This window comes from Vidua chalybeata, chromosome 4 (genome assembly GCF_026979565.1).
Source record: "Vidua chalybeata isolate OUT-0048 chromosome 4, bVidCha1 merged haplotype, whole genome shotgun sequence".
In the NCBI taxonomy this organism is placed as follows: domain Eukaryota; kingdom Metazoa; phylum Chordata; class Aves; order Passeriformes; family Viduidae; genus Vidua; species Vidua chalybeata.
The window spans coordinates 64,882,474-64,899,403 of NC_071533.1; the positions used below are offsets into that span (position 1 = coordinate 64,882,474).

Consider the following 16,930-nt stretch of genomic DNA (forward strand, 5'->3'; position numbering starts at 1 on the left):
GTTCCCCTTGATTGCCATGAACAGTGGGAAGGGGCTGGAGTGGGCAGCATGGGTTTACTGTTGTAATAGTGTTGATGTTGCTGTTTTTTGCCACTCAGAGCTGTGTTTATCAAATCTTGGTGTGGAACAGCAGTGCTGTGGCAGTGGAGTACCAGAGTGTACCTCTGATTTAGGAACTGATGGGATTCCCAACAACCAGTTTTTTCCTTTGTAAAAGGAGGTAGAGTCAAGCAAGATCTTCACTCCCCAATAAAAACCGAGTTATAAATTTTTCAACAATTATTGAAAGATTTGATAATAGACTGTATAGCCTAATATATATATTTGTGAGTGTACAGAAATGACAAGGACGGTATTTATTTCATGCAGTTCAAGACTCAGTAATGAACACCGCCTGCATCAGAGGATTACTGCTCTGGAAAAGCAGTGGTTTAAAAAAAAAAAAATCTGCCAAGCTGGGCTCATTACCCTGGATTTAAATGTACATTACAATTGTTATGAGGCAGAGGGGGAGGGATCTTTCATTTGATTCTTGATTACTTATTCCATAGTAGCTCATGCATGTAAGAAGTGGTGGAGCACAAATAGAGATGCATAAAAGAAGTTAAGCAGCTTTAATGACAACAAATGACCACCTCCTGTTTTCAGGTGCTTTTAAGAGGTTTAAATGAGATACTTGTTCAATAATCCTATTGAGACACAGTGAGGCTTTTGAAATACTTTCTATAGTGTTGAAAACTGGTGGAAACTCCAGCACTCTCTAGTATGTAGCAACTTGGAAAAAAATGCTAAAAACTGACTTAGTCACACCTTTTTATTGCGTTATTTTAAAATTTCTTCATAGTGAATATATATATATATGTGAGTCTAAGTGACAATTAGATGATCAAATCAAGTATTTTTAAAATAAGTATTTAAATATTATCTTATTGATATTTTTCCCTTCCAGTTTCTTCGAATATGTGCTGATCTTTTTCGCCTGGTCCCTTTCTTGGTTTTTCTTGTTGTCCCATTTATGGAATTTTTACTTCCAGTAGCTCTGAAGTTGTTCCCTAATATGCTTCCCTCTACATTTGAGACAAAGTCTAAAAAGGTAAGCAGATCTGAATTTATAATCCAGTGATTTTTTTTTTTTTAATAGCAATTTTTTGGTAAAAAAATTAGAAACAGTCTAAAAACATTGGAATTTTTTTCAGTATTGGGGTAATGGTTTTATCTTCCTTATTTTGAAGATCTTGCTTTTTAACATATGATAATGAACCAGTGCCATCCTGGTTTTCATATGTGCAGGTGCCAAGCTATCAGGGTTGAAAGCCTCTCTTGTCTTTTCTGCTATCCTCATTTCCATTTTCTATGACTCCTACAAAGGAGAAATAAAGCTATTTTATTTTTCTGGTTGTATTAAAATAGACATTGTAACATTTGTAGTCTTAAACCTTGATACAAGGTTTTTCATATGTATACATAATATTTAAAATACCTTCTTACACTTTTTTTAGTTTAAACTTTATTTCTACTAGTTATGTTTTCTCAGAATTGTTAGAGCTTTGTAAAAACCCACCAAAAGAGTCCCACAAGTTTTTGCTTTCAGAGCACACAGTGAGCTCTTCAGCTTGTTCAGTGTGATTTGGGGATCTTTGGGAAGAGTGAATTGCCCTTTGGAATGTGTGTATTACAGCAGAAGTCCAGAATTACTCCACATAACTTGTCTGGGGGCAGAAGTGATGTTTAGTCCATGTGTTTCTGGCAGGAACTTTTAAAAACAAATATTTTTTTAACAGGAGGAAAGATTGAAGAAAGAATTGAGAGTAAAGCTTGAATTGGCTAAATTCCTTCAAGACACCATTGAGGAGATGGCCTTAAAAAATAAAGCAGCCAAGGGAAATGTTACAAAAGATTTTTCAACATTCTTTCAAAAGGTAAAAAATTTGAAAAATATGTTTTCTCTTCCTATAAAAAAAAAACCTTCAGGTTTTTTTTTGGTCTATGGTAATCATCACATACCTTTTATTTTTTTTTTTTTGAACTTGAAGAAACAGAATGTAGTATTTTTTTAGGACAAATTTGTTTTTTGTCAGTGTGATGAAGTTTTCCTATTACTAACTTTGGTGTTCTAGCTGGTGCTTTTGCTCTCTAATTCTAGAAGCACTATATTTCTGCTCATTTGTTTCTTGTTCAGTTATTTGTTAATAAGTTAACTCTGACATGAAACATGGTGTGCTCAGTGATTACTCATATGGGTTTTACCCTCTTTTTTTTCAACATGGGGTATGAAAACTGGGAGAGGACTTCTTTCCTAATTAACTGATTGAAACTTAATGGGGGGAGAAGTAAATTCTTTTAGTCAAATTTAATTCTGCTTGTAAAACAGTTTTTAAGTGCACAGTTACTGTACTGACTAGAATGTGATATAATCTGAGGTTTAGCTAGAATGTAGTTGCTGTGCAAAATTTTTCTATTTAAGTTCAGTTGCTGACAGAGAGACTTTAATTATCAGACATCTGCCTCCTACATTAATGGCCTTTAGGTTTCACAGCATTTCCTTTCACCAAACTAGATAAGAGTAAGGTATTCCTTGGAGAGATGAAAATTGCATTCTTAAGTCTTCTTAGCACAGTACTTATCTCTGATTTCTCTTAACTGTGGGGCTGTTGGATAAAAGGTGGAGCCAAGAGCATCACCAAGTGCTTCCAAGGAGGCAGTGGTCTCCTCCTTTGTGTGTTTGCACAGAAAAAGGCACATAACCCCAGGGGTTTCAGACATGAACTTTACCAGCCCTGTCAAATAGCTTAAGATTTTCCTGCATGTCAGGGCTAAGAATAAAGTGTGGGGTGATAAGATCATGTTGATAGTGCCACGTAGATCACCTCACATAATCATAGTGGCAAATTTTGCCAGTCAGTAACTTCTTGCAAAGTCCTTGTACTTTGAAGCCTCTCTGCAGTCATCTGTTTCTGTTCTTCTGAATCTGCAGAACATTGAAAGTGGTTAGTTATAGCAGTTAGTGGCTGAGGCACTGCCCTGCAGGCTCTGGGAAGTTGCCCACTCATGCTTCATGTTCGGAACATTTAATTTTCTTCTGGAAGAGCTACTACTGAGAATTTACATTTGGCCGTTAATTTTCATGGAAATGAACGATGTTTCACTCCACATTTGCTGGAGGAAGTCCCAAGTTTCTCTGATGACTAAAAAAGAAGTTTCAAGCTCTGCATTTCATATGTGTGGGTGTGCTTTTTACAGCTTTATATTTCTCATTTGTGCCACAGAGACAAACTTCATTGATCTAATTTCGCTGTACCAGATAATAAATGTCAGAGGAAGAGGCTGCTTCAATGTTTCTCACCTTTTTGCTATTCTTTAACAGCAGCTTTTGTGGTGAAGTATTTGATGCTGCAAGAACCATTGATTACAGGCTTAATATGTCTGCTGCATAATTCCAGAATTTGTCTCTGTTGCTTTGTAGCTAGTGATGTACTAGAAAGCTTCAGTTTGTACTTTCAAGAAACACATGCTTGGCTCTGTCAAAATTAATCTTTAAACACGGGAGAAAATACTTCCTGTGTTTTTGAAGTGCCATTTTTGGCTCCTGTGGTGAAGGCACTGGTGAAGTGGAACAACAAGGCCTTTGACCTTTCTTTCTTCAAGATGGTTTCTCTGCTACAAAAGTATCCTGAAGGTTAATGGGCTCAAGGCCATCTTGTCTCCTGATTTTTACCTTTTCCTGTACTCAGTAGCTGTTCACTAAAATATTTGAATTTGCTGGTAAAACAGGTAGGCATGATAAGTCAGACAGTACAGGTAATGTTAGGTTTTCAAACTGTACTTGATGTCACCTAGTTTTATGTTTTCTTTACAGGAGTTTAAAAAAGTAGAGGTATTGGGAAAAGTTTTTTTTTATATCTATGATTAGGCTGAAGATGTTAAGACTGGGAGTACATCATTATAAGCTCTGTAGATTTTTGATGCATTGATGGTACTAATAAGCTTTTGGTGACATAGTTAAAATAGAAAAAATCAACATCTATACAGGTGATAATGCTTTACTGTGACCTGATGAGACTAGGGAATTTTTCTCCTACTTCTTTGAACTGTTATTTCAGCTTCCAATAATTGGATTTAATGATTGGGAAGTCATTGGTAACACATCACTGAAGAGCTTAATTTTACATTTGTACAAGCAGTTACACAGAACCTGCCATCACAAAGATGCAGAGTCCTTTCCCATACAGAGCTTTATACTTTGGAATAGGTTCAAGTACAAAAACATTTGCACTGAGCTGTTGCAGAACATCTAGGAATTGAAAGCAAGAGTATTGTAACAAATGTGGTGGTGGAGAGAAGTAGGTAGTTAAGTGTCCTAATTTGTGTTTCATGGAGACACCAGTATTACAAAATTTTTGCCATTGGATGAACTTCTTGCTTTATCTTCCCATCTTTATCTTATGTGTTTCTGTGTTTAGTAAATATGGTACCAGAACAAATATCTGCCAGTGTGACTCCTGTAGCAACTATTTATTAACTCAAAGGTGTATATATATATATTTCTTGAGGTATCTCATGGCAGTGCAATTCAGCTAGACCTGCTCCTTAGTGTATAGGTGCATGAAATTTTTGTTTTGATAGTTCTATCTTAAGTACATTATGCAGTGTTGTTGGAAACTGTCAGCACTATCAATTCTTTTGCCCAAGTAAGTAAGTAAGTTGTTTCTTTATTTAAAAACTTCTTTCATTCCTTCCTTATGTACTATTTCTTATCCCAAAACTGTTGCAAAGAGCTTGACAAACGAGGAGAATGTTTTTATTCAAAATTATGCCCAACCATAACATTTGCTTTGAAAAGCTTTGTGTGTGTTTATTTTTTTCTCACAGATCAGGGAAACTGGTGAAAGACCCAGTAATGAGGAGATCTTAAGGTTCTCTAAACTGTTTGAAGATGAGTTGACGCTGGACAATCTGACCAGGCCTCAGCTGGTGGCACTTTGTAAATTGTTGGAACTTCAATCAATTGGGACAAATAACTTTCTCCGCTTCCAGCTGACAATGAGATTGAGGAGCATAAAAGCAGATGACAAGGTGAGTCATTCTGAATAGGTACTGGGTAATAATTTTGACACATAACAGTAATGAGTGTGTGTGGATATATGTATGTTTGTTTTTCTAGGCATTTTCCTTTTTTGTTTTAATTGTTTTGATTTTGAGAACTTTGAACAAAAAGCTTGAAGAGCTTAAAATCAAACACATCCTTATTTGTTAAGAAAAACTGATCTTTTTTGAATCTACCATGAATTGTAATGAAAATAATTATGTCACAAAGAAAACCATTTCTATGAAACTATAATTTGTAAGGGAGCTGATAGAAGTATCAGCTTAGGGGTTGGCTGGCCATGCTGGAGCTGTGGGAGCAGCTGAGGCTGTTTTGTGTTAGTGCAGCAGCCTCTAGTGGCTGTTGTAACACGTGGCTGTGCAGTGCTGGTGGTGCCTCTGTTTTGAGCTCTAAGACGGTCAGATTTCCTTTCCATTGTGCAGATGATTGCTGAAGAGGGAGTTGATACCCTGACTGTTAAAGAACTGCAGGCAGCTTGTCGTGCCCGAGGGATGAGAGCTCTTGGCGTGACAGAGGAGCGTCTCAAGGAACAGCTTAAACAGGTAAGGTTTTGCAAGACTGAATACACAGCCCTAATTCCAATTGCTAGCTCTGATGCTCTGTTTTTTGTCCTGAATCTGAGAAGTCATTTTGATTCTGTTCTCATTAAAGGCTTGGTTAAAACAGTCTTCTTAATAAGCTTTTGTCACATGTACTTTGTAAGTATGTAGTAGCTGTGGGTTGCTGCCTTTTGACCATGATGTTTTGATGATGCAGATAGATACTTTAAATTTAATTTATCCAAAATATGTTTGCAATTTTGAAAGTTTGTCTTGTCAGTTATTATCTTGCTCAAAACAAGTTTTCACCTAGTAGATCAGTTGTCTCTTGGTGTTGCCTGGTTTAGAGGAAGGTCTGTTGGAACATGTCTAGAGGAGGCCATTAAGTTGGTTACAGGGCACCTCTGTTGTGAAGATGACTGAGAGAGTTGGGGTTGTTCAGCCTGGAGAAGAGAAAGCGCCAGGGACATCTTATAGCACTTTGAGTACCTAAAGGGGGCTTACAGGAAAGCTGGAGAGGGACTTTTCACAAGGACATGTAGTGATAGGACAAGGGGGAATGGCCCTAAGCTGAAGGAGGGCAGGTTTAGATTAGCTATTAGGAAGAAATTATTTTCTGTGAGGGTGGTGAGACACTGGCACAGGTTGCCCAGAGATGTGGACTCCCCATCCCTGGAGATGTTGAAGGCCAGGTTGAAATGGAGCTCTGAATAACAGTTCAGTAGAAGGTGTCCCTGCCCATGGCAGGGAGTTGGAACTAGATGGACGATATTTAACCCAACCCAAATGGGTTCTGTGATTTTAAGATGCATGGGAAGCAAGTCACTTGTTCAAATAGTCATTCAATATTTCTTGAAATACTTCTTCAAACAAAATACATATTCCTATATTTCATTGCAGTGGCTGTAATTCTTAGCTGGTTATAGTCTGTAGTTCCTGTGTTAGGATATTGACTGAGAAGTAGTGGTAAAAAAAAATTGTATTTGCTTTTGCTTGATTTTATTTGTAAAAAAGCATAAAACATCCTGAAATTAAAGACTTGTTTTTTTGTATTGAACTTACAGTGGTTAGATCTGCACCTGAACCAGGAAATTCCTACTTCGTTGCTTATTTTATCCAGAGCCATGTATCTTCCAGATACCCTTTCTCCAGCTGATCAGCTCAAAACAACCCTTCAGACACTACCAGACAGTGCTGTAAGTATTGATGGACATAGTGTGTAACTAACTTTCAGTGTCATGACTGAAATCCATCCAGACAAGTAGATGTTCTTCTCAGTTCCTTGCTTTTCCTTGAAAAACTAGATCATAGATTGGTTTATTTGAGTGACCTTCAAACACACAGAAGTTGTGTTGTATGTGGAGAGATATGAGGATAAAGCAAATACAGGGCACTATTGGATTACATGACAACAGACAGTAAGAGCGTAAGAAGATTTAGAATGCACCTTTCACATACAAAAAAAAACAGTGAATGCTTTGGGCCACAGAAAGACATTAATACTTAAAAATACAGGATGTTATGCAGACAGAGAAATTATCAGAGTAGATTCTTGGTAGTCTTGAGAGAAAGAGAATGAAGAACATTTATGATATCAGGGTGAAAAGTTCATGTTTCCACCAAAACTGAAAACTTTCTCAAAGAAAGAGGGTCATCTTTTTCTAAGAAATGCAAAAATAGGGTAACATTTGGGAGCTTTGACTTTATTAATTAGCATACCTTTACTACCAATGTCAATCAGGATATCTAAATTTACATTATACATACTTCTATTATACTACTTTTGTTATTTTTAGGCCAAAGAGGCTCAAGTGAAAGTGGCAGAAGTTGAAGGTGAAAAAATAGATAACAAAGTGCGGCTGGAGGCAACACTTCAGGAAGAGGAAGCCATCAGAAAAGAAAATGAAGAAAAGAAAATGTCTGAAGCTGCAGAGAAGGCCAAAGAAACCCTTGAAATTGCAGCCATGGTAAGTTCTGCTGACAACTACTGAAGAGTAAATGTCAAGTGATGTGAAAACTAGCATATTATGAGTTATTGCCTCTGCCCTGGGTATTGTCTGCAAGAAACTGGACTTTAAATCCATGTATGGAAGATGTGAGAGAATGTTTAAACTGCCTGCAACAGAAAAGTTTACTATAAAATGTTGGCTCAGTCTTAGTTATCTTTGATTTCTCTTCCTTCTTAATTAAAGCAGTAAGAGAAGGCTTCTTTTTCTGTAGTAAAGGTGGTGGTTTTGTTTGTGGTTTTTTTTTTTGTTTTGTTTTGTTTTTTTTTTTTTTTTATTATTTTATTTTATTTATTTTTTTTGTTTTGGTTTTTGTTTGTTTGGGGGGTTTTTTGTTTGTTTGTTTTTGTTTAATTTTCTGCACCCCACATTTTAAATGTGCTTATCTTTGGCTCTTTCTATTTGTCATTAACCTGATAATGTTGCGGTATAATATTTGACTATAAAAGCTGCTGACCTTCTTCATTAGTGAATTAAGCCTCATGAGCTCACAGAAGTATTTCTTTAAATACAAGTGGGTATGTTAATGTGAATCCACTTAATATGTTGCAGTTTTTTAACCTCTTCTCATAAAAATGTGTGTTTCTACTTTGGCAACTCTTTCTATTTTGACAAGTCATTCTTTACTGATGCTAGTATATCTAATGTTTTGGTTTTTTAAATGCAACCTAATGAGGTGTTTTAAATTTAGAAAGCAGCAGAACCAGCAGCAGATCTTGAAGCAACTGCTCTGCAAGCTAAAAAAAGCCAGGTGGTGATGGATACTGAACCAGAACTGGCACGGGCAGGTGCAGCAGTGCACTCAGAGGCACTGATAGATACAGCACCAGTGCTGGAAGGCATTAAGGTAAACCACACATTTTCATACTTTTGAATGTAAAGATTCAGAGCATTCATGTGAGAACCATGATAAATTGCTTGTCTGCCCTTCATTTTTAACCCTCTCACCACATTCTGTCAATTAAAAGCAACCACTTAGTGCATTGAAAATTCACCAAAGCAGAAGCTGAAGCTGGAACAAAACATCTCAGAGCATCTCCTTTATCTATCTGCATTATTGAAATTAATATACCTGTTTTGGGGGGCATTTGCATCATCTGTAGATGGAATGGGCCTGTGCATATTTTATTCTCAGCTTTTCAAGAGACAGGTATACTTGACAACCTATGGATGTTCATCCTCATTCTCACAAAGTTTATTGAAGGTAACTTTTCTACAGCTTAACTTTCCAAACTTTACTTTTTTTTGGGGTGTAATTTATCTTTTCCCATACATATTGAATTGTTTCTCAGTTGTTTTAATTGCTTAGCCCAATAATGAAGTTAAACATGCTTAAATGAAATGATCGGGTATGGAATTTCAAAAACTCACATTTCAATCACATTAGCTGAACTTACTACTGGTGCACTTCAAAAAACAGTACCATAGGAAGTTACCTGCCTTGCCATTTAAAATCTTTGTATTAGCCTCAAAATCACTATGTGATAGTAGAGATTACAAACATGTAAAAAGAATCTTGAGGTTTTTTTCTGCTAGAAGACTGAAAATCTTGCAGGAAGATCACAAATGTGCCTTTCACTAATTTATCTATGTTTGCTGTTGCAGGGTGAGGAAATCACCAAGGAGGAGATTGATGTGCTGAGTGATGCTTGCACCAAGCTACAGGAACAGAAAAAATCACTAACAAAGGAAAAGGAGGAGCTTGAGGAATTGAAGGATGATATCCAGGAGTATAATGAGGTGAAGAATGGGGCATGGAAGTTCTTTTTCTGTTCATGTTTAGTTTTAGCAAATGATCCACAAGTTTAAAGATTATATTTCTTGGTTGTCTGTTAGTCTGAAGTTGGAAGCTGAGTGAATGAACTTTGTATGTGACAATGCAGAGCCTCATTTGTGTAACATGTTCAAATCCTAATTGTTATCACTAGAGTAGTTCCCAGCAGATGAGATTCCTGCTCCTGCTCTTGTTCCCAGGGGATTGGGGTAACAGGAGCTGACTGACTGCTGCATGCTGCAGGTCTTTCTTAGCAAGTGTAGGTGTCAGTATTACAGAAATTTCCAATATAAGTAAAATTAACCTTATCCAGTCTTATGAAAGGTGTGGAAAATAACATTTAAGGGATGCATGAAAAAGTCAGTGTTAAAATTTCTAATTCTAATTCCATCTGGCTTTTTATGTCTCTACACTTGTATTTCGTCTACAAATGGCTCCTGTCTTGAAGTGCTGGTTGAAGTCAGTAGTGTCTGTTGTTGCAAATTCACACCAGCAAAAGCTTTTCTCTCTCTTGACCATTTCTTCTAGGATTTGCAAGAGATAAAGGAGCTTTCTAAAACTGGTGAGGAAGAGGCAGTGGAAGAGTCAAAGGCAAGCAAGCGACTGACGAAGAGAGTGAACCGAATGATTGGTCAGATAGACAAAATTATTGTAGAATTAGAAACCAGTCAAAAGACAGCAGATGCAAAGCTGGATGGTGAGGATACTCCTGCTGGGTAAGTCACCTGGGAGCACTGGTTGTGTCTCTGGCTGTTCACCTTCACTCTTGCTTTTATCTGATGTGTGGTTAGAAAAGAATTGGTGAATAACTTGTTTAGAATTGAGATAGTTGATTTTAAAAAAATAAAATTAACAAAATTGTTCTGCAGATTCTCTCTCTTCTAAGGCTAAATATGGTTTAGCTGATGAAGGAAAAAAAGGATGTATAATTCTCCAGATCCCAAGGGTGTTCTTAAAGTCAAAGTGTTGATTAGAATCTTACCATCTCGCCCATGTCTCTGGCACTAACAGGATTACAGGTGAAATCATCCCCTTAATCATGTTCCTCACACAGTAATTTTGCCCTGTGCCATTGACTAAAAAGGTGCACAACAGTGTGAGCATGTCCATATTTGTTGTTATGTAGTAACAAAGATGTTAGTGAGGAAAAAAAAATGCAAGGGTCTATAGTGTCTTGAGACAAGTGAGAAAATGTGGCTAATGGAAGTGAGGAGATCATTTTACACACTCCCTTTCCAAGAGATTTACTTCATTTCAATTTTTTACCACAGAGATTTTCAATTAAAGATCTTTCCTGATAGTTTCATTACAAAATTAATTTATCAACACTTACCCAGGTCTTAATATCATTGGAGAGTCTTTCAGGCAATCCTGTGTTAAATGGTCATAGACTGCTTGTTGCACACACTAAAATACCTGGAAACTGTGACACAAGCTCTCATAGCTTGTGATCATGAATGCTGTATTAATCTGGCTTATGCTTGCACCATTTCGTGTGATTCATTAAGAGAGTATGCCAGCTCCCAAAGAGCATAACTAAACAGAAATAGGGATTCTGCTTTTGTTGCTTCTGAGCTCTGTGTTTTCCAGTCCCCAGGGCAAACGGTCATTTGTTGCAGATTTTGTGCAATAAGGCAGCCATATGAATGGTGCTGCAGAGAAGTTGTTGATCAAAACCATCTGAATTTGTAAACTAACAATACAATGCAAAATCTGCTTGTACTGAATGTAATTATACTTTGTAATGGATGGTTTTCTGGATAATTTTGTAGGTGATTGTGGATGATTGAAAGTTACTAGTTTAAATATTGTTTAGTTGTCAAAGGTTTGTCTTTCAACCTTCAGGATGGTGCAGTCATTATCAAGCCATGCCCAGGACATTTAGCAGCAGCATGAGAAATGCTTGTTGCATAAAAGTCTGTCTGTGCCCAGAAGAGCTGGGACTAAATGATAAAGCCCTTCTGTTTAGTATTTATTGGCTTCACTGTGTCCTGCATTTCAGCTGGATCTGTGCTGGAAGATGTTTCTTTACACTAGCAAAATACATAAGCAAGGAAGGGCTTTAGGTTGCAGCAGACAACTTGAACGTCATGAGATCAGTGAGCAGAGAGTAATATCTGAAACCTGCTAGTCCTTCCTTCCCCAGAGTCTGGTCCTTGTCAGGAGCAAGTGAAGCTGATTTAACAAAACAGCTCAATTGCTCAAGTGATTAGTTCTCAGCTTTTGTTTTTCTGGGACTCAATGACTTTTCTGTCAGCCAGCCTCTATATGTAAAAGGATGCCAGAAACATGGCACTATATCTTTGGTAAATGGAGAGTGAAGGGACAAAGGACATTAGATACACAGTCTGGGAGGCACAGAAAACTTTATTTCAAAGCCTTCTGGGTTCTTGTATTTGTTCAGTATAACATGTGGAAACTAAAAACATGAGATTTGATGGTAAGATAAAAATCTGCTTTCTGATCAGTAACTTCTTTTTGGGTTTTTTTCATTCTGTTCAGGATTATAAATAAATAATTAATAATTCTACGAGCATCCTGCAGTGTCGTAGCTTCCAGTACTGCCTTTTGTCAACCTTATTCCTTTGGAGTAACTGCTTATCATGTAGAGTTTGTGCTTTCTCTTCAGGAAGAACCTCATCAGCATTGCTGAGCTAATTAATGCAATGAAACAAATTCAGAAGATTCCAGAGGAGAAGCTAACAAAAATTGCAGAGGCACTAGATGAAAACAAGGATGGCCAAGTTGATATAGATAATGTTGTTAAGGTAAGTTAAGGGGCACATTTAGCAACACAGATAAAATGTACTTGTAAATTCTGCATATATTGCACAATAAGTTTAGGAACTTGAGGAGATATGCCAAGAATACATGTGTAAAAAAAGCTATTTAAAGGAATTTGGAATCATTTACTAGACTATTTTTTTTTAATTTGCTTTTTGAAAAGCCCACCCCCTCTACTTTTAAGTTTTTCTAAATTTGTGCCTGAGTGGTACAGTAGGTCTTCTTAAATAAAATAAAATTAAGCATATAAATTACTTTCTTAAATACTTTTTCAACAGGTACTGAATCTCAGCTTTCCATTGAAACAGATAAAATGAATGGGTCTGTTTTACTAATGCTTTAAAATGTCTTTGTGTGCTGCACACACAAAGGTCAAAAGTTCTAAGTCTTTTAGTTTACATTTTAGGTTTTTTTAGTACTCTGGGTGTGTTTGAGTTAATGGTTGTGGTTTGAATTTGTCTTCCATATAAGAAAAAAATGCTGTTTTTCTTGAACACGAGAACGGAATACTTTTGTTGTCTTAACAAAATTTATTATAGGAAAACACCTCTATCATGTAAAAACCTAAATGCACTCTCAATTTCATTTTATGTTCATGTAGGTTGTAGAATTGATTGACAAAGAAGATATTGATATTGGCACCAGCCAGGTTGCTGAGATTATGTCACTGCTTCAAAAAGAAGAAAAACTGGAGGAAAAAGAGAAAGCAAAGGAAAAGCATGATAAGGAAGCTGCAGAAGCAAAGAATTAAGCTTCAGAATCTGAAGCTAATCGCAGTTGTAACCAAAATCTTGTATATCTTTCTGTGTCTAATGGCTACATATTACTTGAGCTTTGTGATTATGGGAAGTGTTTTGAACTGATGCTGGTAATAAATCGTAGATAAGTTTTCTGAGATATGGAATGAAATTTCCGTTCGTCAAAGTGATTTAGTGTCATTCCATACTGATGAAAACAGAATAGGCTTCTGTAGCAGTGCTCCTGCCCACAAAAACATGTATTTGCACTCATTGTTGTGGTACAGTGATCCATTAAACTTGGAAGTTTGCTGTATAAATTAAGTGTATCTATCATGGAGAAATGTTTCCCATTTATTTTCTTCCATCATTACATAGGGCCCAACCTTGCTCTGCTTCTACTTTTTAGCTTTTTCAAAATTTAATACAATCTTTCTGTTCCATCACAATATTACACATTTTCTAATCTGCTAATGAAAATTCTGTGGCTTCAGTAGTAGCTCTGTAGATTTAGGGGTTTTAAGCTAAATATCACTAAGCTGTTGCCTCACTGACAGAGAATGTGGCATTCTGATGACTTTTATGAATTCATGGTTATTATTATTTTCTGTTGAAGGGAAAAATCAGATTTATTTTTCCCTAGAATGGAAACTCAGCATGAAGTTTGCTACTTATGGGTGCCTTAAATTTCATAGGACTAGAGAGTAGAGTATGTTGCTTCTACTCAAAACTCCATGAATTATTAAAGCATTGGAATCACAGGAGCCTTTAAAATAGTTTCAGAACACAATCTGTCACATGGGAAAGTGAGTTAAAGTGTTTGAATAGCAGGATGAAAATAATCAAAAGGGGAAAATGTCAGTTGTGATCTTTTTGCATATATTTTAAAAAATGTAGCTATCTTTGTGTGCTTGATTTTCATCTCATAATTATTTACACCACAACTAGTTCTATTACCTCTCAATTTTCATCTCAGGTATAAAGTCATTAACCAAGTATAGTCAGAGTACATAAATATGTTCATCTCATGGGTTTGCTTACTGTGCAGTCAAAAAGTAATTTCTGATATTGCCAGTGCTTTGATTACATTATTGGTTTATAGTCACTGTCTTTAAATGTGTAACTACATACTGGCAGTAGGTCAAGGTTTTCTCATTAATATTTCTTCTTAGCAGTAAATTTTAAAGTTTTAAAACTAAAATTCTAACTCTGGGATGTTCCATAATTCATGGTAGCCTAAATTTTACACTTTTCTTGAAATCTATTAGGAAATACATGTAGTGTGGCTTGAACCAGCAGGGTTGTGGTTTGGGGTTTTTATTCTTTTTTATTTTGCACCCAGTATTATAAAATGTACAACCATTCTTGATTTTGTGTACATTATAGAGAGCACATCTGACAATGGCACTGTACATGATGATATTGAGGTGGGCAGTTAGTACTTAATGCTTTTAGTAATAGTAGCATAATTTTGTAGAAAATACCAACTCCCAAGCATATTTCAGCATAATTCCATGTGCAGTATTTATCTAGATTGGCTAAATTATTTGTACAAACTTATTTGAAGTTAGTGGAACAAAAGAAGTTTTGACAGTCTCATGGCTTGCATGATATGGACCATTGTATTTAGTTGTTTCCAAAGCAATATGTACAGTGAGATGTACAGTTCTAGAAAAAGTCAGTGTCTAGTTCAACTATTGAGTTCATATTCTGTACAGTTTGCAAAGAAAGCTGCTTACAGCAAGATCCTCCTGAGAATTACTGTAATTGTATCTGAAGTGTGAAATTGCTGTGGTGAAGCTGAAATTTCAAATCAGTACAATCTTTATGGTTCATGTATCCCAATACAAGGGGGCTGTTCTCTTCCTCATAAATCAAGATTACCTTGGAGATTTCAGCAAGGAAGTCACTTTGTAGATTTTTGAAGATCCAACTTCACTATGTGCTTTTCTTTTTAGGCCAACGCTTGTGTTAGATGAAAATTCAAGAATAAAACTGATTTCACAAGAATACAATCTAGAAACTAATTTTCCATTTTATAATTTACAGCTAGAATTTATGGGCTTTGAAGTACGCTCAATTTTTACAGTGGCATATTTTCAATTTTAAAACAAGAATATTACTTGACATTCCTGAAACATGGTAAAGATACTCTAAAACTGCCTGCTACCTTTCGTGGAATATCAAAAACCTAAGAATTGTATTCACTTGAATGCATGCAGATTTAAACCAGGGAAGTAGCAGAAAAAGCTGTTTTCAAATATTTATTGGTTAAAGTTTTACAGAACTTTAACTGTCCTGAAAGTAAATTGACTGATTGCAGTATTTGGGAGTTTAAAACATTTTGCTGCTGTTCTGTGTTTACTGTTCACTCTAAATTTTCTGTGGACTAAATAAGAAGGGAGCCAAAAATAGCTGGGTTTTTTGTTTGTTTGTTTTATGAAGAATATTCTGATTAAAGTAATTGGGATACATTTGGATTTGTATGAAATATGGCATATTGTGGCATCTTTACAGATTACATAAAATTCTTTTACATGACAGTCAGAAATGCCAGCTTTTTGCTGTGACCTAAAGCAGTGACAGGACTGCACAACAACCACAGAAAGGACTTTCATGGGGAATACCTTCCTTCTGTTGAAAGCAGGCAAACCCATGACAGCTGGACTTGAACAACACTTGTTCTGCAAGCTTTAAAAGATTAGGAAGCCCTTGGTGATCCACTTTTACCCAACTTTGAACCTCCCAAGCAGCTCTGTACTGGTGATACAGGCAACTGCAGCAGAGTGGAATAGCTCCAGCTAATGTGCTTGGTTGCCTTTGGTGTTGACCAAAAAACCAGAAGCTGCAGTACATTCAGAGAAGGATGAGTGTAAAGTGTACATTAACTGGTCAGAACTTATTCCTGAGTGAATGTTTAATCAGGAGATGTAAATATTTCTTTAAATAATTTAAAGGATATGCGAGATTTCGATGACTTTGTGACTTACACAGGCAAAGCCTCTGAGCTCAGACTTAGGTGATTGGTAAGAGCATTGATGGCATTGTTACAGATTCAAATAAATTTTGACTATAAACTATTCAGGGGGAAAATGTAAAACATGCAAAAAGCTTTTTTAAAAATCCATTTAGCAACAGGAAAGAGAAGTAAAGTAGGATGTGATTTCTTTTCCCCCTTCAAAACAAGCTTGTTATAGGAGCTGTTTTATTGAAAAACTTGTTTCTTTTTCATCTTAGCCCAAAAGATGGTTTTCACAGAGATTTTCATCACTGACTACATACTGTGAGAGTCAATCTGCCTGCAGGTGAAGTGCCAGAAAGCTGGTTCAGTTGGAGTTTGTCAGCAGGACTGCATGCAGGTAGTGACTATCTCTTGCCAGGATAGTACCTTACACTAACGTAGGCTTTGTCCTGGGGGAAAAAGTTACATCTTTTATACAACTCCAGAATATTTCTTGTAACTTTATATCTGCATACCTTGCTAATAATTTTAACTTTAACTACTTCAGCATGTATTTAAATACTTTTAAATTGTTAATATCAAATAATTGGGTATACTTAATTAAAAGAATAATCCCATATTCTGTTCTTTGTATGTATTACAAATTTTGCTTTTCAGTTGATGAATTTCAGCCTGTGTTATAAATTTAAGTTGAAAATCATTTGTCTGTGCTCTGAGCATACTGGTCCTGTGTTTGCCATAACTCAGTATAAAATTTTTATGTTAATTTGAGCTTGTGTCCTTTGTTTAGTTACAATAAAACTATCATTTTGGAACCTAATCTCTCCATTATTTTTCTGTTGTTTTTGATTATTTACTGTTAATTTATTGCTCTTCAGATGAGATGCCAGGCACAGGGCTGGATGCTGATGAGCTGCGTCCATGAAAGTAATCTCCTATCTGCTTTAAAACAGGATCTGGGAACATGCAAATGCTGAATCTGCTCTCTAGTGTCAAGTGCTTCAACAGGTGGCTGAAGACAACT

General features: G+C 36.1%; 1 protein-coding gene across 2 annotated transcripts in view; it reads left to right on the plus strand.

The window, feature by feature from the left end:
- Window positions 1-16,726, plus strand: part of LETM1 (leucine zipper and EF-hand containing transmembrane protein 1) — a 28,412-nt gene extending 11,686 nt beyond the window's left edge. For both annotated transcript variants that reach the window (XM_053940292.1, XM_053940293.1), the window contains exons 4-14: window positions 950-1,093; window positions 1,782-1,919; window positions 4,870-5,073; window positions 5,527-5,646; window positions 6,708-6,839; window positions 7,440-7,610; window positions 8,341-8,496; window positions 9,255-9,389; window positions 9,952-10,139; window positions 12,053-12,191; window positions 12,809-16,726. In XM_053940292.1, coding sequence (XP_053796267.1) covers window positions 950-1,093; window positions 1,782-1,919; window positions 4,870-5,073; window positions 5,527-5,646; window positions 6,708-6,839; window positions 7,440-7,610; window positions 8,341-8,496; window positions 9,255-9,389; window positions 9,952-10,139; window positions 12,053-12,191; window positions 12,809-12,958 — 1,677 coding nt within the window. In that variant the 3' untranslated portion in view covers window positions 12,959-16,726. The remainder of the gene's footprint in view (window positions 1-949; window positions 1,094-1,781; window positions 1,920-4,869; window positions 5,074-5,526; window positions 5,647-6,707; window positions 6,840-7,439; window positions 7,611-8,340; window positions 8,497-9,254; window positions 9,390-9,951; window positions 10,140-12,052; window positions 12,192-12,808) is intronic.
- Window positions 16,727-16,930: the final 204 nt, after the last annotated feature.